Raw genomic sequence first — 25,425 nt, 5'->3', positions numbered from 1 at the left:
TCCTGAACTCAACATCTCGTGGTAAACTGAGATGTGAGTTTGATGACCTCCAATTGGAGAAATTGGTGTATGTAGTTAGTAGGGAGTATTATAAAAAGATTGTTCAATGGGTTGTTCAAGCTGTCATCATCCGGTCTATATTAAATGAACAGGAAATGGTTTAAGTAACATTGCTATTATAGAGGTATGGGCCTATATTAAATTCTGCCGGTGTGATAACCATGATCAAAAATATCGCAATATTAAAATTCTAGCTCCAAAATGTCATGTTTTGAAAATTTTGGCTGAATTCAAAACATGTTTTGTATTGAATAGAGTCTCTTATTTTTAAAGAAAACATTGAAGATTTGGGTTCATTAAGAAACATGTACCATGTCAAATTTACGTACATACTGTACATACATATTAACAGTCTTCTTCTGTTTCAATTCTTCCTAGAAAGTCAGTGTCCCATCATTGATGTGCTATTTTTAGAACAAACCATCCTTTCGGGCTAACTAGTAGCTGTTTTATTTTTTTTGGGGGGGGGGGGGGGAATACACATTAATCAACATACCCAAAAAGGCATCAGTGGATGTATGGTAGGGATAACGCCAGGGGCTCTCTGTTGTCTCCCTCCATCCCTACCCTCCCTCCGTCTCCCTGAAACTGCTCACCTCTCCCCTCTTTGCTCAGCCATGGAAGGGGAAAAAAGCGCCTAACCTCTTTCCATTAACTGATCATTGAAAACAGTCAATCATAGCCCATCTGTTACAAGTCCCCTCAAAAAAAAAAACCCCCAAAAAAAACCATCACCGGTGACAAACAACCTGAGCGTTTTTTCAGACATTGACTTTTTATAACCACGGTAAACTGTCAAACCGGCAAACGGTCCATGCCTACTCCCATAAAGTACAGTCAGGTTCATACTAAACACCACCACAATGGATTTGAAAGGAAACAAACTAAACAACTGAGGTTGTATACATCAAATCAGGTCAGTTGAATCACCTCCTTTTTGTTTCATTTCACATCCATCCTGGTGGTGTTTATAGCCGAAAAGATGACATTTGAGTCGCTATCCCAATATTTCTGGACCAGACTATGGGATGAGTGACAAGGTCATGATGACGGAAAATAAATATGTATTTGCTCATGATTGGCTGCAACAGGGATGAGTAACCTGCTCCAAAATGCATATGGCGCATTATGGTTTGTGCAATTCAACCTTCATCAAATTTGGTTGTCCATTCAGTTGCGTAGTTCCAACCAAGAGAACACTGAATCAATGTAAACTGCATTCATGAAGGCCGTGCATTTATAATCGGCCATCATGTGGATGCCTCCTGACAAAATATTTGCCTTGTACTTTCAGATGCATCTACACACTCTACTTGATGAGCGACAGCTACTTAGGTCTGGACCAGCAGTATGACATTCACCTCAATGTGACACCAGCCAGCATCAGTGCCCAGTTCAACACAGAGGTCACAGACTAGATTACAGGATCCTCCTGCTGCTGTAGTCTCTTCAATATATTACACTTATAAACGAAAAGTGGTCATCAGTCTAGCACAGGACATTCTCTTAAACAGTCACTCTATCATGAACGTTATGGTGAATTTTATTTTATTTTATTTCCTCACCAAACAATAATCTGCATTAAATACGACAAAATACCTTTGATGCTTAAAGGAAGGCAAGCAATGATGTTGTTGTGACATTTTATAGTCTCTGTGAGGATGGGGGCCACTTTTCGCCTCTACTAGGTCTCCTCTCTGTGGATATACAATGAAGCTGATCATAACAGGATTAAGATTTTGTCAAAATGTTTAATATCCTACTTTAGTTCAGTCTTAAACGCCCTGTAACAACTCTTTTCGCCATGATTTGAAAAAAAATGTTTTTTTTTTCTTTTCACCTGAGTATTTCTTTATTTTCCATAATAACTTTACTTTGTAGTGTACAGAACTCGGGTTGGTAAGTCTCAAGTCATGGTTAAGCTTTTTGTTGCTGTTATTCTCCTCCACCCAGCCCCCCCCCCCTAAGGAAGCATGAACATTCCCCAGATGAAAAACTACCCGAAACTAAAAATGTGGTCAAAAGCTGTGCTCAATAGCATTTTTACATTACAGGGAGGGGAGATGCTGACTGAGGTTTGGGGTGGTTACCTTTGCCCTCAACATGCTTGGGGCCCCCAGAAAAGACTTCCCATTTTGTCTGCAAATAAATACCCATCATGAAAATCTTCGCCCAAACTGAAAACATCTTGAAATACTGTTTGACTTTAGAAGACAAAAATGTGCTTTAGTTATGCATTTTACATGATTTGCTTTACAACTATAAATGTTTGAATATACAAGTAAATCTGGATCATGATCATGACTGCAGGCTCCTTGTTTTGGACATTTTTGTTTTGTTTGAGTCAACTTTTCTGAATGACAAAAAAAATGTCCCAATAGATAATTAAATATTTAATTATATATTTATATTTGCAGAGTGAATTTGTGGCAGGGGTAATTCCATTTGTGAGTGAGTCTGTGTGCATGTTGGTTTAATATTTCCTAGAAAATGTTATATAATCATGGTTCGGCATTTTTTTTTCCAATATTTTTTGACTTGAAGGTGTCGAAACCCCCGTTTTTTCGGAACATTGCGTTTTTTAATTTACAAATACCCCCGCCCCTTCACACACACACACACACACAAACACACACACACACAAACACACACTCACACACACACATTTCCCACACGTATTTCAATGGTCGTCAATTACACCAATTTACGCAGGCCGATATATATTTTGAAATACTACTATATGTTACTGTACTTATAGTAATGTAAATTACATTCAATGTAGATTTTTGTGGATAGTTCAATTTGATCACTAGCTGTTTATCTGGGTCAAGTCCGTCTTAATATACCGTACTACAACAAAGCGTGTGATGGAAAAGTGGTTAGGACTGCACGACTGTCCATGTTTTATGTTATGTGTTGTGTTTATTATTTTACTTTAACTGTTTTGTTAAGCGCTTTGTTACAGCTGCCGCTGTTGTGAAAGCGTTATATAAATCAGCATGTATTGTATTGTAGTTTTTGTCCTACTTTCCAGTAAGAGACATGTAATTTCTAGTAAATATGAACTTGAGGGGATGGTGAACGCCAGCATAAAACACGCCGTGATTTTTAAGCATTCTGCGAGATTTGCTCACCGCAAGATGAATTTTATTCGTGCGGTCAAGCGCGCACACACAAATGCAAAAAGAGTTACGTCCTCCGCAGTGGTCAACATGTCACGTGGCGCAGAAAAAGACGAGCTTTTGGTGATTGTTTTAATGTGCGTTTCTACACTAATCGTAATTAATTCGAGCTAACATTTTAAACCGCAATAATTTTGAAACTTGAATATGTGTAGATAGCGTATGTGCAATATTTATATGGCACTCGGGCTTAAGTGTTCCTATTTTCGCATTACAATATTTTGACACGTACTGCCGAAAGGTAGTATGTCACATAAAAAATAACTTTTTCCTCTGCTATGGAGTGTGCGATGCTGTTTGTTTTGTTTTCAAGTATTTTTTCCCCTTAACATTTGCATTTCCTGTACATTTATTTGCTGTGCGGTGTGTCTCTTTTTCTACGTACAGTATGGCCTTGTTGCCATTTTTGTCTTTCTTTGAACGGAAGAAATTAAGCGGCTTAATTGCTTCACTGATACGATTTCTAGAATTTCGGAACAAATATAGAGTCAGTCACGTACGCGCGCTTGGGCAATATTTGCCAACCAAATACAAAGCAACTTTCATTGTTGTTGGATATCACAATCCCGCATAGATTATTGTTTATCCCTTATGTTTTTTATGCGCTTTATTTTTAACGCCCTATTAAACACGTTTTGCATTGCTTATTTTGTCAAGCGGGGACTCGTGCTTGGCAGCAGGTGCTGAGGCCAGAGGCGAACAGCACCCGTTTGCCAACGAATCATTGTCCATTGTGCAACACGTTATTACAACGCTTCGCCAATGGGAACTGGAGTTATGTGCGCTGTTGTCCAATCGGAGCTGAGCTGGGTAGAATCTTTGGATGCATCCGCTTTGCCACATTAATTCACTCGGCATGCGGAACGGGCGATGCTCAGAATTTTGGACATTTTGACCAGTTTCAACTGCAGCAGACTCTGGCGTAGCAACAATTTAGTCGTGATTTGGCCGAGGTAAGAAATAAAGCTGAGACAATGACGTTCATTTCAATCAATTGCAACGACATTGACACGGGGTCTTCCTCAAACATCTTTTTCGGATCCCACGCAATCTAATGAGTTGAACACACTTTTCTTCTTCCACTCCAGAATCTTGCCACGAAAGACCCGGTGGGAATTGTGATGAATTCCTGACTGCTGCTGCTGCTGCTGCGGATCTGAGGCCGACCTTCTCCCACGTCCACGGGCGTCGCAGCTGTAAGGGAATGCGACGAGACTTTTTGGCGCAGAAATAGAAAAGGAGACATCATGAAGGAGAAATCGAAAAACGCCGCCCGGACACGACGGGAAAAGGAGAATAGCGAATTTTATGAACTGGCCAAACTGTTGCCGCTGCCCTCGGCCATCACGTCCCAGCTGGATAAAGCCTCAATCATCCGCTTGACCACAAGCTACCTCAAAATGAGGATCGTTTTTCCTGAAGGTGAGGGAAGCTCTTGCATTACATCCGAGCAATGCGTTTGGAAAAGGATGCAGTCAAGCAAAGAAATGAATCCCTTTTAGTGTGAATTGACTCCTTTAATGATCACATTGTAATACAGTTGCAATTATTAGGATGTATTGGTACCAGTTCCGATCAGATGGTATTTTTCCAAAAGCGACCTGACTGTATACCCTCTTCAGCATGATTGTTAATTGTTGTAGTTACTTAGTTTTTAGATTAAATAATAAAATGAGTCACGCATTTATATATATATATATATATATATATATATATATATATATATATATATATATATATATATATATATATATATATATATATATATATATATATATATATATATATATGATGCATATAGTGTATGTACATTTACTGTGCAACGAACTCAGCATAGCAATCGAACAATAACATTGTAATTTTTAAAAAAGCATCTCTTCAATGGTATATATCTGTTGCACAAACCTATCCGAAGTGATCGCGAAACGGGTGGAGATTCGAACCCAGAACCTTTCAAGTGCGATTAATCACTCCGCTGCCCACAATGTTCAATTCAATGTGAAATAAATAGCGTCCATGAATTCCTTTGACCTCGACTAATTTCAGAGACTGAGTGATGTGATTTCCTGGAGCCCCTGTGATGTGGATCCATGTTGCACGCGTGACTGCTACAACGCCTCGCATATTAGCAGCATGCCCGTATCTGATCCTTCAACATATGGGGCTCCTTGAGCCAGCCTCACACAAGGCTCATCGTCGCCATTTAGTGTAAGGTGCACTCACAAAGAACCCGGACGGGAAGTAGTAAGAGCAGGGAAACGGTGCAATTAAGTTGCAGCAAACATCGGCACCATTTTTTAAAATGCTGACAAACACTTTACGGTAGGCCTATGCATAAATACGGAGTGTAAGAAAGAGAAGGAAATAGTGCAATGACAAAACAAAAAATCCCTATAGTTTAGGAATAAATATGGGGATGGTTACTGAAAGTAATACGCTGCACATATTAAAACGTTCTGTTTCTTTTTGTTTTGAGTCATGTTGCTGAGCTTCGCCATGATGTCCATCTCGGTATAATTACATCTTAAATCACAAATACTTTCTTGTGGGTGTTTACAAAAAAATACCTCAACTTAAAATAAACTTTGCAGTAATTATGTTGAGATTATGCTGTGTACTTGTCCAAGTCTTCCTAGAGGCGACCTTTTGTAAATTGGGCCATTTTTGCCAGAATACACCTTCTGTGAAAAACTCCAATTTCAATTTAGTAATACTTATAGGCCCGATCACACACACCACTAAGACCTTACTAATAATTAAAATGTACCACTTTTTTGCCCACGCCCCAGTACGTCTTAATATGAAAATAAAATACAGATGAAAATGAATTTATTTATGTGAGCTGCTCATCGATCCGGTAAGGTTCAGTACCGAGTTGAAAAAAAACATGCTTTTACAGTCTGCTGTTGTGTTTGTGTAGTGTACGATATAAAAATAATCATTCGTTCTTTTAATATGAAGTCCCGTCACATTAAATAAATTATTTACACGTGTAGTATTGAAATATTTGTTTCTTTCTGTAGCTGTCATAAACATATCTAAATGAGTATTTACGTTGTTCAAAGTGAATAAACGGTTTACGAGTTGACAACATAAAAAAAAAAGTTGCGTAATTAAATAACCTTATTCTCTCCCAAACAAACCAACTCCGAGGCGGTGCATGAACAATTTTACATTCATTATGTGGTTCCTGATCGGAATCTTAATCCAATTCAAGTATTTATTCGATGAGAATTTCTTTAGTAAAGTGTGGTGGCGGCGATGCGATTGTGTTCCGAGTCCAAACAGAGAAGTCCATATTATGGCGCGCAGTGTTGCCCACATGCTGCCTGTTTATTCTGCTGCACATTTGCATTTCAATTCCACAGTCTGCTGCGCGGACTCGTGTTTGTTTTGTCCCGCTTTGGGTATTGAGCCTCATGCAGCTTAACTGTTAAGCTTCTTTTTCCCTCCGTTTTGAATAGTTTATGCTAATTATTTGGTTCCTGATCGGGACACAAGACAGAAACAAGACAGAAACGCGTTCGATCTGTATAGGTGTTAAAAGCCGAGGTTGATTAAGATGTGCTCATTTTAATCTGATGACATTATTAGGCTACGGTGCGTAGTCGACAGCATCTAAAATATCTAAAATTGCATTGCATGCGATACATAGTGTTGCTCAATTCCTCTGCTATCCTCTGTCTTATTATTGTTTTTCTATTATTATTATTGACATTATATCGTCTTTTTAAAAATAGTTGTATGTGATTTGATTTCTAGGACTTGGTGAGTCATGGGGCCATGTGAGCCGGAGCTCTCTGGATGGGGTCAGCCAGGAATTAGGCTCCCACCTCTTACAGGTCATCGTCGTCATTATTATTATTATTGTCTATTTTTTCAAGCAGTGGGTGGTGTCTTACCTACCACCATTTGCCACCCAGTGCTCTCCTTACAGTGCTTGAGGATTTAAATGAGCTGAGCGCATTCATGGTCATGCGCAGGCCTCAATCTGTTTTTGAGCCTTCACACTGCGCTCATCATTTCTCACATTAGCAGCAACACAAAGGAGCAGGCTCGCCAGTGGCAAGGCCACGTATCGCAGTTTTTAAACGCCAATGTGTGGCATGCAATCGCATGAATACTTTACGAAATATATTTTAAGGGCTTACATACATACAAATATTAGCCCTTCTCAGAAAGTGTGGTACGGGAGTGTGACATGAGAAGCCAAAAGTAAACTTGTTCAAAAACTGACAACAAATGTATATGCTTTAAATCAAACCTCCCCGCAGTGTGCGCTAAATAAATAAAGATACTTAATTCACCCCTTTGTTCGCAAGAGTTTGACGAATGCCGTAGTTTACTCTATTGTTTCAAACAAGAGCAAATTACCAATTTATTTTGAAAAGCAACACTCAACGATGAACAATTGCCATCATTTATACGCAGCATTATTTTAGAGACACGGTAGACGCTGACAAATGATCGTGAAATGCGCTCGATTCGCAAAATGCGTAATGCCCACAGTTGAATTGTGCGCGGTTCACATTCTGTCGCCTCACAAGCAAAGAATACACGAACGACATCGTGCGTGCAGCAAGTGTAAAATAATCCTCACCATTTTTTTTTCTGACGACGTATTGTCATATTATGGTCTGCGTGGACCGCGATGAAATAATTAAATGATGTTGCATTGACATTCCCGACAATTTATTGTTAATAAGAGAGCCGATGCATTTCTGCGTATAAAGAGCCTCAATTACATGGGTGTGTTCTCATTTCACCAAGAGGAAGTTGTCGCGACAGCTTTTTTTCAAGACTCAAATTACATGCACACACAAACGACAGCACAAGTCCTCATTAAGTTGTTTATTTTAGCTCTGCAGAGTTTGCAATATTGTAAGCGGCAAAATTTGATGATTAAATGCAAAGGGGAAGAAAATAATGACTTTCAAAGGGAGTCAGTGTTTGACCATCCGGTTGGACCACACTTTCTGAGAACCACCCGTTCCATGTTGCACCTCTTTGGCTGTCTGCGGGATGAAACAGCCGTGCTCTGATGCACCTGATAATTTGGTGACAGAAATTAGCTTGCACTAGGCGTAGAAACGGGCGAATGATAATTTTCACACACACGGATGCTCGATCGGGAGGTGCAAGGCTCCAATTGCCCACATCACACACACGGCCGAGTACTTCATTCGAAAGGGGAGATGTTGCTGTTTATGTGCCAATGTCATGCACAGACTCGAGCGAGTCACATGTCTGGTTCTGCAATATAAGCACTATGCAAATGAGTGGTGCCATAGGATTCGCTGGGAAAACTCTGTGTTCCATTCCACATTGGTGCACAAGGAGCAAACACCATATTATAGCCAGTTCTACTGGCACAAGGTCCAGCATAATACCATCCATCCATTTTCAGAACCGCTTTATCCACACAAGGGTCGGGGGGGGGGGGGGGTGCTGGAGCCTACCCCAGCTGTCTTCAGACTGGAGGCGGGGGACACCCTGAACCGGTTGCCAGCCAATCACAGGGCACACAGAGACGAACAACCATCCGCGCTAACACTCACACCTGGAGACAATTTGGAGTGGTCAATCAGTCTGCCATGCATGTTTTTGGAATGTGGGAGGAAACCTGGTTATTCGTGATGGTAACATCTCTGTTGTTTCTTTCAGACATTGGATGGCTTTATTTTTGTGGTTGCTCCAGATGGGAAAATAATGTACATATCGGAAACGGCCTCGGTGCATTTGGGTCTGTCTCAGGTTGGTTTAACAAAGGTAATGTTAACTCCTTTGCTATGTCGCATCTGAGGTGTCACAGTCCTGACATGGTTGTGCATTTCAGGTGGAGTTGACAGGAAACAGCATCTTTGAATACATTCATCCGGCAGACCATGATGAAATGACAGCTGTCCTCACAGCACACCAGCCTTACCATTCACACTTTGTCCAAGGTAAAAAGTGAGCCAAACTCTGTGCGCGATATGAACTCATCGCGTCATGATATTGTGACTGCTGAGAGAAGAACATTCATGATGATTCTCTCAATGAGAAACCATCATTCACACCAGTGCAGAATCATTCTTTGTCCATGTCTGTATGATTATTATTCATTTTCTTTGCTCTTTTGATATCATGCTGAATATCTGCACCATATCTCAGTGGATTTAAACTTTACCAAAGAGCAAAATGTGAGGCTCTTCAACACCGGTGCTGTTACTTTTTCAGAGTTCAAGCTAGTTACCTGTAAGACGATCAAAATCAATCCAACCTCATTACCTCTCAGCATGCATGCAGCCTCTGTGAGACGTTGAATCTACTATTTATTCTTTTTTTTTCCCCCTCCATGCAGAATATGAGATGGAGCGGTCATTCTTTCTGAGAATGAAATGCGTCCTCGCAAAGCGGAATGCTGGGCTTACGTGTGGCGGTTACAAGGTCAGAAAAGAAACGGTTGTTTTGATGTGATTACCTCATCGGTTTCTTCTTGCAACATTGAATAGAGATCCACTCATTACCCAGGTCATTCACTGCAGTGGCTACTTGAAAATCCGCCAGTACAGTCTGGACATGTCTCCATTTGACGGCTGCTATCAGAACGTTGGGCTGGTGGCCGTCGGTCACTCATTGCCACCCAGTGCGGTGACAGAGATCAAACTGCATAGCAACATGTTCATGTTTAGAGCCAGCCTGGACATGAAGCTCATCTTCCTGGACTCGCGGTATTTATTTATTGACTTCCTTCCACGTTCACACCACCGATGCACTGTGAAGTTGGCATCAATGTGTGTCATTTCCACATGAGTATCTCCATGCTTTGTCAGTTGATGTGTTTCCAACCCAGCACTTTGGATTGCGTGTCAACATGAGAACACTCAATGGCAGCTGAAAATGCCGGTGTGCATGTGTGCGTTGTTTAGGGTTGCAGAGCTTACAGGCTATGAGCCACAAGATCTAATAGAGAAGACCCTCTATCATCATGTCCACAGCTGTGACTCCTTCCATCTGCGCTGTGCACATCACTTATGTGAGTAGTTGATCATGCAGCATACCTGCAATATTATCATACTTTACTGAGAGGAAGTAGCTATAATAGATATTTAATAATAATAATAATAATAAAAACTGGCGACCTGGTAGTCCAATGGTTAGCATGTCGGCTTCACAGTGCAGAGGTACCGGGTTCGATTCCAGCTCCGGCCTCCCTGTGTGGAGTTTGCATGTTCTGCCCGGGCCTGTGTGCGTTTTCTCCGGGTGCTCCGGTTTCCTCCCACATTCCAAAAAACATGCGTGGCAGGCTGATTGAACACTCTAAATTGTCCCTAAGTGTGAGTGTGAGCGTGGATGGTTGTTCGTCTCTGTGAGCCCTGTGATTGGCTGGCAACCAATTCCGGGTGTCCCCCGCCTATTGCCCGAAGACAGCTGGGATAGGCTCCAGCACACCCCGCGACCCTAAGTGAGGATCAAGCGGTTCGGAAGACAATAAAAACTTGTGAACCATTTTTGGTCACTTGAATTGAAGAACATGGTGTGAATTTGGACAATTCAGATGCCAGTTCTTCAATTCGGTTTCAGTTCCTATTCTTAACACACGCACACAAGGCAAAGGAGGGAGCTATTTTTGGACAAATTGTATGAACTTCTCTCTTCTTTAATTTTATAAACTTTGTACAGTTTGTGAACTTTCCTATGAGTAACTCATAAGGCTAATTTGGAGCAGTAAATTATTAGCTTTATTTTTGAGAACCTCAAGAAAATACATTAATGCAGTAGGTACTCAAAAGCATGCTACTGACCATTGACTGATGGGCTAGTGTCATTCTTCTTTATGAAGAAAAAAATATACAATATTTATGAAAACCACAAAGCTGCATTTAAAGGGCAAGCAAGGAAAATGCTGATTGTTATATCATGACTATTGATTTGAATTTCAGAAAATGTTTGATCATTTGATTTCATAGATGATATTTTAACCCACCCACCCCATCACCCACACCCCACCCCACTTACTCTTTATTTTGTAGTGCTCGTGAAAGGGCAAGTCACCACTCGGTACTACCGTTTCTTGGCCAAACATGGTGGCTGGGTGTGGGTTCAGAGTTATGCAACCATCGTACACAACAGTCGCTCCTCCAGACCTCACTGCATCGTCAGCGTCAATTACGTTCTCACGTAAGTACCTGCTGTTTGCCAGAATGCTGGCAAATTGCACATTGTGAGCAGATGCATTGTCATTGTTACATTGTTACAGCTGCCGCTGTTGTGAAAGCGCTATATAAATCTGAATGTATTGTATTGTATTGTATTGTATTGTATTGTGAAACAGCCACAAGTTTTCCTGCCTCAAATCTTGTCTCTTCTCTTTCATGAGTGAAGCAAATGCTGCAGGATGCATTTGCTGGCCCTGAGGGGTTTGCTGACACATGACCTCACCTGAAAGCACTGATAATTTTACAGTTTGAGCCCTGCGAGTCCCAGGGACTCCCTGATCAGAAAAATATGAGAGTGCCAAATTTCGAATTCTGAAATGGTCTACTTATTCAATTGCATGTGATAATAACACAAACAACAACAATATACATTGATAATAGGTTTATTTCTTAGAAACAACAAATTACAGGCATACAAGATTTGCTGAGATATAGGTTCTTATTTCATCCCATGGTTCAGTCTTTTGAGTTCATAAATTCTCATCTCTTTACTCTGCTTCCAATGATGCAAGGCTTTCTCAAAGTCAACTTATTATCGCAAAAAACTATCCAACTCTAGCTGCTTCCTCTGTGATATCTCTTCAATAAACTTAAACTTTCGCAACACTAGTTCGCAACACTTGTTTTAATGTTACACAACTTGGCAATCGTCTGCTTCCCGCGAGGTGAAGGCCGATCTCGCCAATCTCGTCTCGGGAACGGAAATCTCGTCACGCTAGATTACTTTAAGTGAGATCAAAACAACAACGGTGGCCATTGTCAAACTGCGATCGTTGCTGGAAAAAAAGATTTACCGTAGTTTTTTTTTTTTTTGACTGAGAAATTTCCTTGCGTCCCAAAAATGCACATTATTTGGACCTGTGCCTCTGGCGGGAAAATTATGTGTCTAGGACGCGGGACGCAGAGGTAACGAGGTGGCTGGAAAGGAGACATTTTAGACAGATACAATATATATATCTTGTGCATCTTTGCGAACTTCTCACGCAGCACACTCCACAACCATGGTGGCCATGCCTTGGACCACTAGCACGATCTTCAAAGAGTGAACAGAGTCGGGGCACTACAGTCTGCGTGTTTCAAATTGGCTTGAATAAATTTGAAAGTTAGCAGTCAAGTACTGTTGGGTTGGCCTTGAAATGCACATCACATGCTGTTGTTTCTCACTTCTTTCGGTACAAGTCCAAATGCTTTGAGCCACACTTTTCTGAGCTCCGGAATTCAGAATCCAGAATTCCGTTTGTCGTCTTTAGATTGAGGCCATCTGCTTCTTATATAACGACGGTATGTCTCGATTGGGACATGTGACTAAAATGTTTAAAACGAGACATAAAATAAACTTTGGTAGGTGAGGAGTGGTCTTTGGTTCGGAATGTTATCAGGGGCAATTGTGTTCGTTCAGTAGCCTTTGTGTACATTTTAACCACGGGGAAGAAGAATAAAGACAGTTCACCTGAATGTGAACTCTCACTGTGTGTTCAAGGTCTGGTGAGTTATGGTCTGGAGACCTGCCAATGCATAGCTTTAGTCAAGACAGTTCATCAGTGAAAGCTTATAACCACAAAGGTTTGGAAGGGGGGAAAACTACAGTTGAGTTATATGAGCACCAGAAATCATTTACAGTACCCTTATCCCCAATTACATTGCAGTTTTTGGCTCATTTTAAAGTTACAGAGCAAAAATATCATGTCCTTTTCATTATCGGTATGTCTTCTTTGGATTGGGTTAGTCAGTTGATGGTCATTCAAGAAAGCATTGATTCCCCACTTTTTAATGTGTAATATCATTGAACAAACATTAATATCAAGTCAAGTCAAGTCAAGTCAACAGTATTTATAGAGCACTTTCGAACAGCCATCGCTGCATACAAAGTGCTGTACATGGAGCGATTTAACATATACAGTACATAACATTTAATATATATCAAATAAAGATAACCCAAATAAACATAAATGCCATTGTTAAATGGTGGATTTATTTACTAAGGTAAAAAAAAGCACAGACAATGGTGGCATGAGGCAGCAGAGAGTCCATAAGGTGCTGAAAAGTCCCCGCCACTCCCTTGAGGTCAAAATGCATCTGCAGTAATTCAACGAGGTCAAATGGATGGGACAACAGTGGTCTTCGGCACATCTAGCCGGTGTACTGGTACATGATGGTAACATCGCATCAGGTCCACCTTGGAAAACATGGATATGGGTCAGGGATCGTGGCTTTGGTGACACGGTTGCCAACCATTGTCAGTAGGGGGCGACCCGCGGGCTGTTAAAGTGAGGCCTGATTCCAAGGCATTCCATGGTGATAAACCGGTGAGAGAAGTGCGCAGTCGCTCAAGCACGCACCTCAGAGGGAATATTGCTTGTCCTGGTGATGTGGTGCTCCATACCGTGCTTAGATTGAAGACTTCTTGAAGTGGCAATTTAGATTCTTGTAAATCTCAGCTTCATACGCATTGCTTTCAATTTGTCTTGTCATACAGGAGAGCAGATACCTTTGATTTTTACAATTGCCAGTGGGTTGATGAATATTACAAATAGCAAGGGGCATAGTGGACGTCCTTGTGGTGTCCTCTTTGTAAAGTAAAGCTTTGTGATCCTGGTATTGGTGACCGTAGAGATAAAACCGATGTGTATTGATGATCATGGCAATATTTTAAAAGTGCTTTTTTAAATTTAATTTTAGGGGCAGAATCAAAAAAGGGTGTTCAGTCCTATGAATTAAATCCATATGGAGGCGTAACTAAACATTGAGAGCAAGGAAGAATGGATCACTGTTTGTCTCAAATAAATCTCTGCCAAGGTGTTCTGTTGTCCCAGCCTGATTTGCCATGGCAACATCCAAGGCGCACTTCAGAGAGAAATCAATTCCTTTTTCACAGTACTAAGACGTCCGTCCACACTCAGGCCTGATTTATCCAGACATAGCCTTTAATCTCCTAATTTATTTGATTGGTCTGCTTTCCCTCTGTGTAGTGTTTGTTAAAGACCTTGCTCCAATCCCTCTGGTAAAAAAATAAAAATAAAAGCCATTCCAGCTGTCTCAGAACATCCCAACACTTTCAAGTATGAATGCTGTCACACATGGACACGCAGCGCTCGGTGTGTGTTGGTCCTTCACGAGGAGGCTCAGAATGCTAAATGAAATGCTAATGAGCTTCCCCTGGAAGAAAAAAACAAGAACTATCTGGACTGTATGTGTTTTCCAAAAAGACAGGAGACAAGAGACCTCTCTGCTCAAGTTATTATTGTGCTCAGTAATATTGTACATCTTTGAAATGCAAAATGTAGACTATCCAAAGAAGATCACAGAAAGTACACGGCATTTAATTAATACTTGTGTCTTTAGGAATACGGAGTGTAAAGGATTCCAGCTCTCTCTGGATCAGGTCATGTCCAAGGCCTCTTTCCCGTTCAGCAGCAATACAGCAAGCTGTCTTACCGATTCAGGGAGAGCCAATAAAAGCAGAGTGTCCCGACCCAAAACCAAAGCTAGACTTTCACCATATAGCCAGGTGAGTGTATTATCTTGCTATGTATTTTTCAAGTTGCAAATATGTTTTAAAAGTGTTCAAGGAAAAAAATTGGGCGCTCTATGACAGTTCAATGTTCAATATCTCAGTTGATTTTGCATAACTTGCTCTTGGACTGAAACAACCAAATTCACAACAGGTGTTTGATCCACTGACAAATACATTTCCTGGTTTTCTTTGAATTGGGGCGGCATGGTGACATAAAGTCCAGTCCCCCAGAGCCCCTATCCAGGATTGTTATCAAACTTTTGCAAAGCTTGCTGATCAGCTGATCATTTGAATCAGGTGTGTTAGGGGAGGGAGACATGTAAAACAGGCTGGAGAGGGGCTCTTGAGGAACGGACTTTGGCACCGCTGGGTAAGCACATCCGCCTCACAGTTCAGGAGGTTGTGGGTTCTTATCTCTTTGTGGAGTTAACATGGTCTCCCCATGCTTGCATTGCATTCTTTTGCATTCCACATCACTCAAAAACAGAAACACACACACACACACACACACACACATATATGAGAGAGTGAGAGAGGATACAGGATTATAATAGTTTTGGATTTTCCATTCTTGTTAGTGTTGATTTCATCCATCCATCCATTTTCAACACGGCTTATCCTGAAGAGGGTAGCGGGAGTTGCTGGAGCCTATCACAGCTGACTTCGATCGAAGGGCTGGTCCCGAGTCAGTCACAGGGCACATATAGAGACCAACAATCACACACACCTGCATTCACACCGCCACTCAGTGGGAATCAAACCCACGCGGCCCGCACACAAGTCAGGCGAGTGTATCACAACACCATCAGCGATTAGTTTTTATTTAGTTTTTACTTTTGTTTTTTAGTGGTGGGGGTTTCGTTAATGTAAATTCATTTTTAGTTTTGTATTACCGGTAGTTTTTAATTTTCAAAAATGCTTTATTTATTTTTAATATTGTTTTATTCTTAGTTATGGACTATTTGTTGAGTGGAAGATCAAAAAAAAGAAATGGGTCACTCAATATCACGTAATTAAGCTCAGATTCTCAAATAACTGACCTTCCTTCTTACTGTATGTAGCTACAGATCGACAGCAATACCAAAATTTGTGAGTTTAAAATGAACCTCAAAAGCTTATCTGTGATCTCAATCGACAAAGATGAAAAAAGCATTTTTGCTTACATTATAGTTAGTTTTAGAAAAATAGCATGTCCACTCCGTTTTCATTTTTGAAAAAGCACTTTTGTTTTTATTTTATTTAATTCAGGATAATATTTGTTTTTCAAATTTAGTTTATTTTGTCAGTTTTTGGGAACTTTAATAACCTTGCTAGGCTCCCAGATGTCTTGTTTGGTGCTTGAAATTCTTCTTCCAACATCACACAACTTTAATCAGTTTTTTTAATTTTCCATTGTAACTCTTTGACCACTATTATTGTTTTTGTTTGTTTGTTTCTCAACCCAGTATCCAAGTTTTCAGGCAGAGCGATCGGATTCAGATCAGGATAGTCCCTGGAGGGGAAGCCCTCTGAATGACACAACCTCCCCACAGTTGCAGGAGACGAATGAAGGCACGGACGCCTCCTGCGTTTACAAACGCTTTACTGATCCTGGTCCGCTGTGCTACAGTGTGTCCGAAGGGCAGCACCATAGCGGCGATGGTCACAAACACGTCCATGTGCATGCTCAAGGTCAAAGTTGTGAGCGGGGTCGATGTGAGGCAGGGCGATATTTTCTTGGAGCGCCTCCTCCCAGCAGGGACACATGGTGGAGCACAACAAGGGCAATTTTGCCCTTAAGCAAAGTCTCATTGGAAAACCGTGAAGGATGTGATGGCAGCATGCCACATATTACGGCAGTCCACAGTTATGACGGTAAGAGCTACACTCTAACTTGTATTACAGTTTAAATACAGTGAAACCTCAACAGTTGACTGTAATCTATTCCGTGATGCTGGTGGATATCAGATTTGTTCCCATTAAAAATAAATCAATAAAATAGAACCAACAGTTTAAGTAATTCACATTATAACATCCGTTATTGCCATGCAAGTTACATTGACAGCAATTCTTTGCATGGAATGAAATTTGTCTCTCCATTTGTTTAAAAAAAAAAAAAAAAGCAAATGAGATGGCATGAGTGGAAAATTAAATAAAACTCGACTGCCTAATTAGGGCGGCGCATCTCTCCAATTAAAGATGATTAGATATGCATCTTGATACATGGAGTATGATGCAATTCAAGAACGATACATTTTCAAATGGAGCGATTCCATTTGGTTCAAATCGGTGAGATTACCTTCCAATTTGATATGCGTCGACTGTAGCTTTTGTGTGGTGTACTTCTTGAGATTGGTCTTGGTCATTTTTTAAGGGTTTCAGTCTCTTCTTGGAATCAAAGGCATTTTTACTCTGTCTTGTTTCGGTCTCGGACAAGGTGGACTCATGATTTTTGAACAAGACGGGAGGGAGGGAGAGGGATAGAGATAGAGAGAGACTGTGTGTTTCACTGTCTTACTTTAAAACTAATGTCATTCTACATGCTACATAAATGTTAGCCACTACATAGCTATATACGCCTTTTTTTAAATGTATATTTAAGATTGAAATCAACATAGTAACAGCCCAGTGTATGAAAAGCTCCTCTGTACGACGCCGTATGCTGCATTTCTTGAACTTTACACTGTCCAAAAACATGTTTGTTTAAGGTCGGAATCAATGGGATGAGGACAGTGTGGTGAGCTCTCCAGATCGAGGTTCCACCAGTGACTCAGGAGATCGCCAGCGAACTGACCAGTTCAGGTTCAGCCCGCAGGAAAGCAGCAAAATGGAAACACTTATACGGGCAACACAGCATATGATTAAGGAGGAAGAAAGTCGACTTCAGCTACGAAAGGTTCATCCAGACACTCCACTGGGGCAGGCCAATGGACTATTGAACAGCACCAGTCTTTGCTGTACCTCAGAGTACACCCAAAGGCCAATACAGGCTGTGGTGTGTCGCGGTTTGAGTCACGTGATTAGCCCGGTGCACAGCCCCGCCCACTTGTCAAGGCGAAGTCCAGGGTCGGAAAGCCTGAAAAAGTCCAAAGACTATCTCCAGACAGACATGGGCCCGCGTTCTTTACAATTACATTACCCGTTTGTTCGACCAGGCCCATGTTCAGATTCTCCCACCCCGGCCCCAGCTCTGTACCCACCTCACACCCATTTTCGGCCATACTTGGAGAAGAATACGCCGTACCCCCGAACAGGCTATGCTCTTGAGCACCTCTACGACCAGGAGAGCCTCCGAGGCTACTGCACGTCTGCGAGCACGGATATGACCCCTCACCTCCGCATGCCGGCAGAACAGACACCCGGACACAAAGGCACCTCTGTCATTATCACCAATGGCAGCTAACAATCATTTTACACATGCACTGGGACTGATGTCAACAAGCCCCCGTGGCTGGCCTGTTAGCCCCCATTAAACATCACTATTTTGATTCAGGCCCCACTAAATGACTTTTGAGTCCAGTATTTGTCACATTTCAGAGTTAAGGTTTAGAACACTTAACCCGTTATTACCTAATCAAAGAGTAACTGTCATAATAATATTCAATATGCCAATAACAAGAACTCGCACGCGACTGTTAGACCACACTTTTGAATCCCGCTGCACATCGAGTGACACGACCCAATGCGAATGAGCTGTAGCACAGTGTGAGAATCTGAAAGTAATTTTCATCATTGGCAGAACATTGGCAACGAGTTTTGCCACGATTCGAAATTTAAATTGCTGATGAACAGTGTTGCAATGTCACAGATTTAATGGTCAGAAATTCCACATTGTATCACATGATCTATCACACAGCTGTATACCATTACAGTAAATGCAATATATATGTCTGAAAAGCAAAGCGTGGAGAGTATCTGTCACTTAAAATGCACAAGTGCAGCCAATACCCTCTCAAAAATCCACACCCTGTCTTCTGTTGTTTGCATTTCCTCTCTTTGTCTTATGTTCTATATGGTAGCTGGAGCGTTCAGGCAATCAGTTTCTTCCTTGACAATCGCATCATGTTGTTTGGGGTTCAGAAGAAATAATACAGTACTGTATTTTATTGTGGAGCTTCAAAAACGTTGTTTCCTGATCACACCACTAAATCGCACCGTTTTCCGTTCCAACGTGTCAGCAGATAATTAGGAAGGGCGTAAGTAGTTTGCAAATTTTCAGTTCAGTTGTGCTCGGTCACATCACTCAGTGTGCGACCCTAATAAAGATTTAATGGCCATTTTTTGCACCGAGCTTCAAACTGTCCTTCAAGTACAGTACAGCACTGACCCATAAATAGTCATACATATTATCTTTTTTTTTCTCAGATACTCTACTGCTAAATCAAAGATGTAAAACTATTTGGTTTCTCGTCGACTGGACTCGAAAGTTCACATATCTAAGTGAATTTTGCCCTTTTTTGGTTGGGGGATGAAGGCATTGGGTTGTGCAAACCATGCGAGTGAATTTACAAGTTTGCTTATGATCAACCAGCAGCTAAAATGCCGAAGTATGGAACTGAACTAACATTTTTAAACATAAAACATCCATCCATCCATTTTCTGATCCTCTTCTCCTCACAAGGGTCGTAGCCATGCTGGAGCCTATCGCAGCTTTCTATGGGCAGTAGGCAAGGGACCCCCTGAATTGGTTGCCAGCCAGTGCGCTGAAAATGCACCCGGTTCATTGGTCAGCTGTCAATCACTTGCCACTACATCGAAAATCTTTCTTTGGCCTGCACATCTCTACATGTTAACCACAAAAAAAAAACATCTGCTGGAAGCTTCTGGTACCTGGAATATATCCCACTAAGTTGTTTCATTGCTTTACTGCTCTCTGACGAGAAGCTTGCGAATGAACACGGCCCACGGAGCCGCCGCCACGGACAAGAAGCGGGCGAGTCCGCTGCGTCACCTCGCTTGGCGTTGTATTCGTGTGGAGGTGCACATAATGAAGATGCTTCAGGAAAAGTCAAACTGTCATGAACACAGGGGCACTCGTCATTCAACCTGTGGCTCACGCGATATGATATGATATGATATGATAAATTTGAGCACATAGAGTACTTCTTTACATAGAGTATCGCTTTGCATAACACAAATTATGCAAAACATTAACTTTTTAGAGAACAACACCAAACTATTTGGTCAATTGTGGTTTCCAAGGAATTTGCATTTACAAGGTGTTGACATTGTTAGCTTGCTAACTGTGCACTGTAGTGGTAGAAATTAGCCTCTAGAGTGTAACGGGGGACTCATGACGGTTTCGTAACTACGTGACTGGCCAGTTCAAATTCTTACACAGTGAGGGAGGGGTGACTCATGCCAGATTGCCAAGTGTGACATTGGGTACCATTTGAGCCATGCCACAAAATGCCAAAAACTGAAATGATGAAAAAAAATTTTAATGCTCCATTTTCCACAATTCACTCCCGGTCCTACGGCGTTCTCAGCGTTTGGACATATTTTCAGCAATTATCCTCGAACATGTTTAATGTATTTTTTTGGGGGGGGAGGGGGGAAGACTTCACATTACTGTGACGTTCAACATGTCTGAACACATATTTCCAATCGCTCTCATAGATGCACAATCAATTGTTAGAGTAAATACAGTCTAATGACAAAGATGGGACTGGGTCAATGCTTCATCCTCTTTTCCATGTGTGCAACTCTTCACTTCGGCTTTGCAAAACTGTTGAGCTGTTCTTGTATATCAAAGCTTTTGGTTGAGGTGAAATAAAACAGTTGGATGTGGTGCACTTTGGAGTGATGCACATGAAACGTCTCATGCTATATCTGTCACGGACTAATAATGAAAATCCAATATGTTTTTCGAGCAGTTTTTGCTTCTTGCAAACAGGTATTATTTAATGACCTTTAATCCCCTACATCATATGTGTCAATATCAGGTCCTGGAGGGCTGCTGTCCTGCATGTTTTCCAAGTCTCCCTGTTGCAACACACCTGATTCAAATGAACAGGTTCAATGTCAGGCTTCCGCAGAGCTTGCTGATGATCTGATCATTTGAATCAGGTGTGTTGCAACAGGGAGACTTTGGAAAACATGCAGGACAGTGGCCCTCCAGGACCCGAGTTTGACACCCCTGCACTCATGGATGACTCAAATGGATGCCAAGTAATAACCACTCGAACTCATCATTCTAATCAGACCATAAAACGTTTGTAGCTTCATAAATGTGGATGAAATTCGGAACTGACGTGACAAAAAAACTACCAAAAATGTACACAAGAAAAATAATGAATTGCTTCCATACTAGCCCTTCATTAATTCCTCTGGGGAACTCATATTGCTGGTGTCGCGCGCAGTCTTTGTACATCCAAAATCATCACTTTTCAGAAGATCCCTAAATCGGCATATTTGATTAAATATCAAATGTAGCTTCACAATAGAACACCCAGGCAGCAACCACATTGGTTTGGCATAGTCTTGTTTATATCCACACCTTTTTTTCTAAGCTAACACTATTATGAGCAAAATTATGTGATTTATATATATATATATATATATATATATATATATATATATATATATATATATATATATATATATATATATATATATATATATATATATGTGTGTGTGTGAAACTGGGTGCGTTTCTTGAAATATATATATGAAAAAAAAATTGCAGAGATTAATTATGCTTTGTTTTTGGAGAGATTCACATGCACCCCATATCAATTAATCACACATTGCAAGCCCAGTACACTGTAAATTTCATAGAGTAGATTTTATTCTAAAAAGTCTATATTTTGGTCCCTGACTAAACAGAGTAAAATTTGAGAAATATAAATGTTCACACTCTCATCTAAGCCATGCCGTTCCTCCGGAAACACCAGCAACATACTAAGTCACACTCGGAGTGGTTTTGCTCAGGTGGTAGTGGCCATCCCCCAACCTGACGGACGTTGGTCCATACCTCAGTCCCAAAGTCACTTTTTATAAGAAATTAATAGTATGCAAGTAAAATGCACTTAAAACCTCTCCTTTGAAAATATGAATAGAATATCAGATATTTTTTTTTAAAGTTGCTGTTTCCAGGTAAGTATCACTCCATTTTTTTCCTGTGTAAAATGTTACTTTGTTTACACTTGGACCAAATATATATATCTTTTTTGAGTAAAACGTACTCTATGAAACTGTTGATACATAAATATAGTAATCAGTATACATTAGTCAACCTGCTATCATACAACAAAATTAAACATTTATTATATAGGGTACATATTTTATAATCATCTAGTCAAGATAATTTTAAAGGAGATTCATGATCACATGCATCGCTCCAAATACCAGTCATATTTTAAGCAGCGCAGTATGCTCGCAACTGAATTTGATGATTTTCTTTTTTCAGACCGAAAGTGTCACTAAAATGTGCAGGGATCGCGTGAAGCAGCACTGGCAACTAAAAAGCTGATGAAAATCAATGCAGCAGAATTCTCCATTAAGCCTGATGATGTGTGCCTATGTGGAGGCAAGAGATGGAGCCTCCTCATCAGCCTGATGGATGTTTGCTGTTTGCCTTCTTCATCCCAAGCTGATCTGCTGCTCCACTTTCCCTTGGGTGCTTCCCCCTTTACTTCCACATTTAAAGCTTTACACCCAGATAGTGTCCCCTCTTCTCCGATCCAAACAAGCTTTTCACTGACTAACCCTTGAGGCTGACGCAACTGCTTCACTATTTCAAGCGTGTAACCAAGAGACCAGCAAAGTGCAGCGGATACAATTCGAACTACTAGCCGCTTATGTAAATTTAATTTACACTTGGATACACTCAAAATAAAAACATCACTAATGCTAATTTGATGGAAATACAACCTCAGTTGTGCAAAAATACGCATTTTGCAAAGATTTTCACAGTAAGGGAGAATGGGTCTGATTCTACTTGAGTGGCGGTCAGGTTCCTGCGGCAGATGGAAATCATTTGTGTTTGCTGCAACGTTTTGAATAAATCAATTCCATCTAACGGGTAAGAGTCCAGCATTTCAGCGCAGACATTCAACAACAATTTTATTCTGTTGCATTCATGGCAACAGGCGGATATAGTGGTTTATTGTAACTTTTGCCATAATGGAAGAAAATGTTTTTCCATTATGGTAAAAGTTCTACCTATTACAATACTGGCCCTGATAAATCAATAATAATAAAAAGTACTTTATGGACAAATGAAATGAAATTGTATAATTGCCTGTGGCACCCCTGATTATCTCTGTACAATGGCAATGAGTTTGGCAATCACTGTGAAGAATAATAATAAAAAGAAAAAACCTCACCATGCAACCGAAAATGTAATTAACTTTTTAAATACAATTTGATCATCATAAATAATACTGAGACACTCTTGTTAATAGGACTACAGGGAGAACAAGCAAAACAAGTAGAACAACTACATCTAATTGTGACTTGCTTTGTTGCGGTTGAATTTTTTTTTAAATGGTCCGAGTCGTTCCTGAATGTGCCCTAAGGACCATTCTCTTGGTCCTCAGCTCTTAACACATCCCCGCCCGCTTGTCAGCATCTCCCCCACAGTGCAGCACCTATCTGCAGCTATACCAGTTCTGGCCCATGTCTAATTGGGGTTCCATGAGGGTAGCGTCAGCTATCATTTGTTTTGTAAGGAATTCCACTCACTCTGGCATCAATTTCATTGACAAATAACACAAGGGTGCTTTTCTGACCTCTAAGAACAACTGAATTGCATACTCAGTTTAAACTCATCACTTTTTTATTATTTATAATTTTATCAGTGGTTTTATTCCTCTTTTTTGATTGTAAACTGTCCTTAGGTGTTTTGAAAGGCACTTATAAATAAAATGTATTACAGTATTATTAACAGGCATGCGGGTCCCAAATGGAATAAAGAAATCCTCGGATTACCGGTTCAATGGTCAATAGAACTTGAATACGTTATATGATTGGAAACGATCTGCCGTCTTGACAACTGCAACTCTCTTCTGTTTGGTGTCCACCATAAATTACAGCGTCTTCAGAAGCCCACAGCTCCCTTCCATCCACCACATCACTCTGGTCCAGCAGCAACACCACTGGCTCCCAGTCCAACACCACATCCAATGACACTAAAAAAAATATTACCGCAATTATTAGTAATGCCCTTAATAGTTTAGATATGAGAAAATAATTATTATTATCATGTACTGTACTATACAAAAGAGATAACGCTCATGAAATAGAATCAAATAAGAATATCGTGGTTCTTTTTGTCTTTGTGTAGATGAGGCTCGGCTGTGAAAGAGGAGGATGTCTTTTTGTATTGATCCCTGATAAGAAGACAACAGACTTCAATGTTAGTTTTTCGGATTATCTGCGTTCTCATTCCTTGCTCAGTATTCCTAGCCCATTTTGAGATGTTTGTCCATATGCTCAAATGTCAGAAAATGTCACCCCCGTCAGCATAGTTAGCTTGACATGCCGGCTGTGGAAAAGATCATTTTAAGCATACAGATTGCCTTCAGCACTTCACTTCAGCCGACTAGTAATGCTTTCCTCCAGTTAGATTGGGGCATGTCATACATTTTATCATCCAGAATAAATTCTCAGTGTTCAAACAACAAGGTCATATACAAGAAGCCTGTAAGTCAAAACAACATCCAACATGGTATACAGCACCGTTTTCCACTCTGGTCATGCTATTGTGTTGTTTTGATACTGGTTGGGCCAAAGATGACACAAGTATTAGTGTAATAATAAATAATATCAGATTTTTTTTTCTTGTTAACTTAATTCTATTCATCCATCTACACTATGCATTCGTTTTCAAGACCATTTGTCTTCTCCAGCTCACTCATGAGGAAGAGTAAACAAGAGAAAAGCCGCGCAAGCCCGGGGAGTACATGCAAACTCTAGCTCGGGACCTTTTGACTGTGAAGCAGATGGCCTAACCACTGACACACCGTGCTGTCTGCCTGTAGAAACACAAAATTTAAAAGATGTTACTGAAGTCCCTCAGTTCCATTTTAAAACGTGTCCTGATTACATCAGGAAAAGTTTTGATTTGATAAAAAGAGCAATCAATTGGAACCCAAATCTGTGTCAATTCAGGATTAGATTAAGAATCATACTTGAAGTAAAAACCCAAGTATTGGATTCCTTGCCGCTCTAGTGTCTGTGAGTTCTCTTCAAGTCGTAATGTGGCAAAGGACTGGACTAGCACAGAACACAAATACAAAAGTGAGATGACAACACAAACCAAGAGGAGGCCAAAAATACAAATACAGGTCATCACAGAAAAATGGACACGATAAGAAACAGAAAAACAGTTATGTCATTATTACGTATGGTATTTATGTGGATTGAAAACAGAATGGTTTTATTCATGGTATGAAGTGTATGTTGCTTAAATATTGATCAGGATTATGCTTGTTTACGATTGTCGGATCCCAGTCATTTTCCAATAAGATAGGGGAGGAAGTAT

The 25,425-nt window shown here is 40.6% G+C and overlaps 2 protein-coding genes across 4 annotated transcripts in view; both read left to right on the top strand.

Moving 5' to 3' along the window:
- Positions 1–2,364, top strand: part of ascc3 (activating signal cointegrator 1 complex subunit 3) — a 68,578-nt gene extending 66,214 nt beyond the window's left edge. For both annotated transcript variants that reach the window (XM_052066400.1, XM_052066401.1), the window contains exon 42: positions 1,355–2,364. In XM_052066400.1, the coding sequence (XP_051922360.1) occupies positions 1,355–1,478 (124 nt within the window). In that variant the 3' untranslated portion in view covers positions 1,479–2,364. The remainder of the gene's footprint in view (positions 1–1,354) is intronic.
- A 1,200-nt stretch (positions 2,365–3,564) lies between these two features.
- On the top strand, positions 3,565–20,484 carry sim1a (SIM bHLH transcription factor 1a). 2 transcript variants are annotated; one of them, XM_052066435.1, is made up of 12 exons: positions 3,565–4,195; positions 4,331–4,664; positions 7,005–7,084; positions 8,907–8,996; positions 9,079–9,187; positions 9,586–9,671; positions 9,756–9,955; positions 10,154–10,260; positions 11,258–11,405; positions 14,786–14,951; positions 16,403–16,811; positions 17,645–20,484. In XM_052066435.1, exons 2-12 carry the CDS (start codon positions 4,490–4,492, stop codon positions 18,337–18,339), a joined length of 2,265 nt encoding a protein of 754 aa, XP_051922395.1. In that variant the 5' UTR covers positions 3,565–4,195; positions 4,331–4,489; the 3' UTR covers positions 18,340–20,484. The 2 variants fall into 2 exon arrangements, with proteins under 2 accessions (XP_051922395.1, XP_051922394.1); XM_052066434.1 differs by having other exon boundaries at positions 8,907–9,011.
- Positions 20,485–25,425: the final 4,941 nt, after the last annotated feature.

This window comes from Hippocampus zosterae, chromosome 5 (genome assembly GCF_025434085.1).
Source record: "Hippocampus zosterae strain Florida chromosome 5, ASM2543408v3, whole genome shotgun sequence".
Lineage (NCBI taxonomy): Eukaryota > Metazoa > Chordata > Actinopteri > Syngnathiformes > Syngnathidae > Hippocampus > Hippocampus zosterae.
The sequence above is the reverse complement of the archived record's forward strand: the minus strand, read 5'-3'. Positions and strand labels throughout refer to the sequence as shown.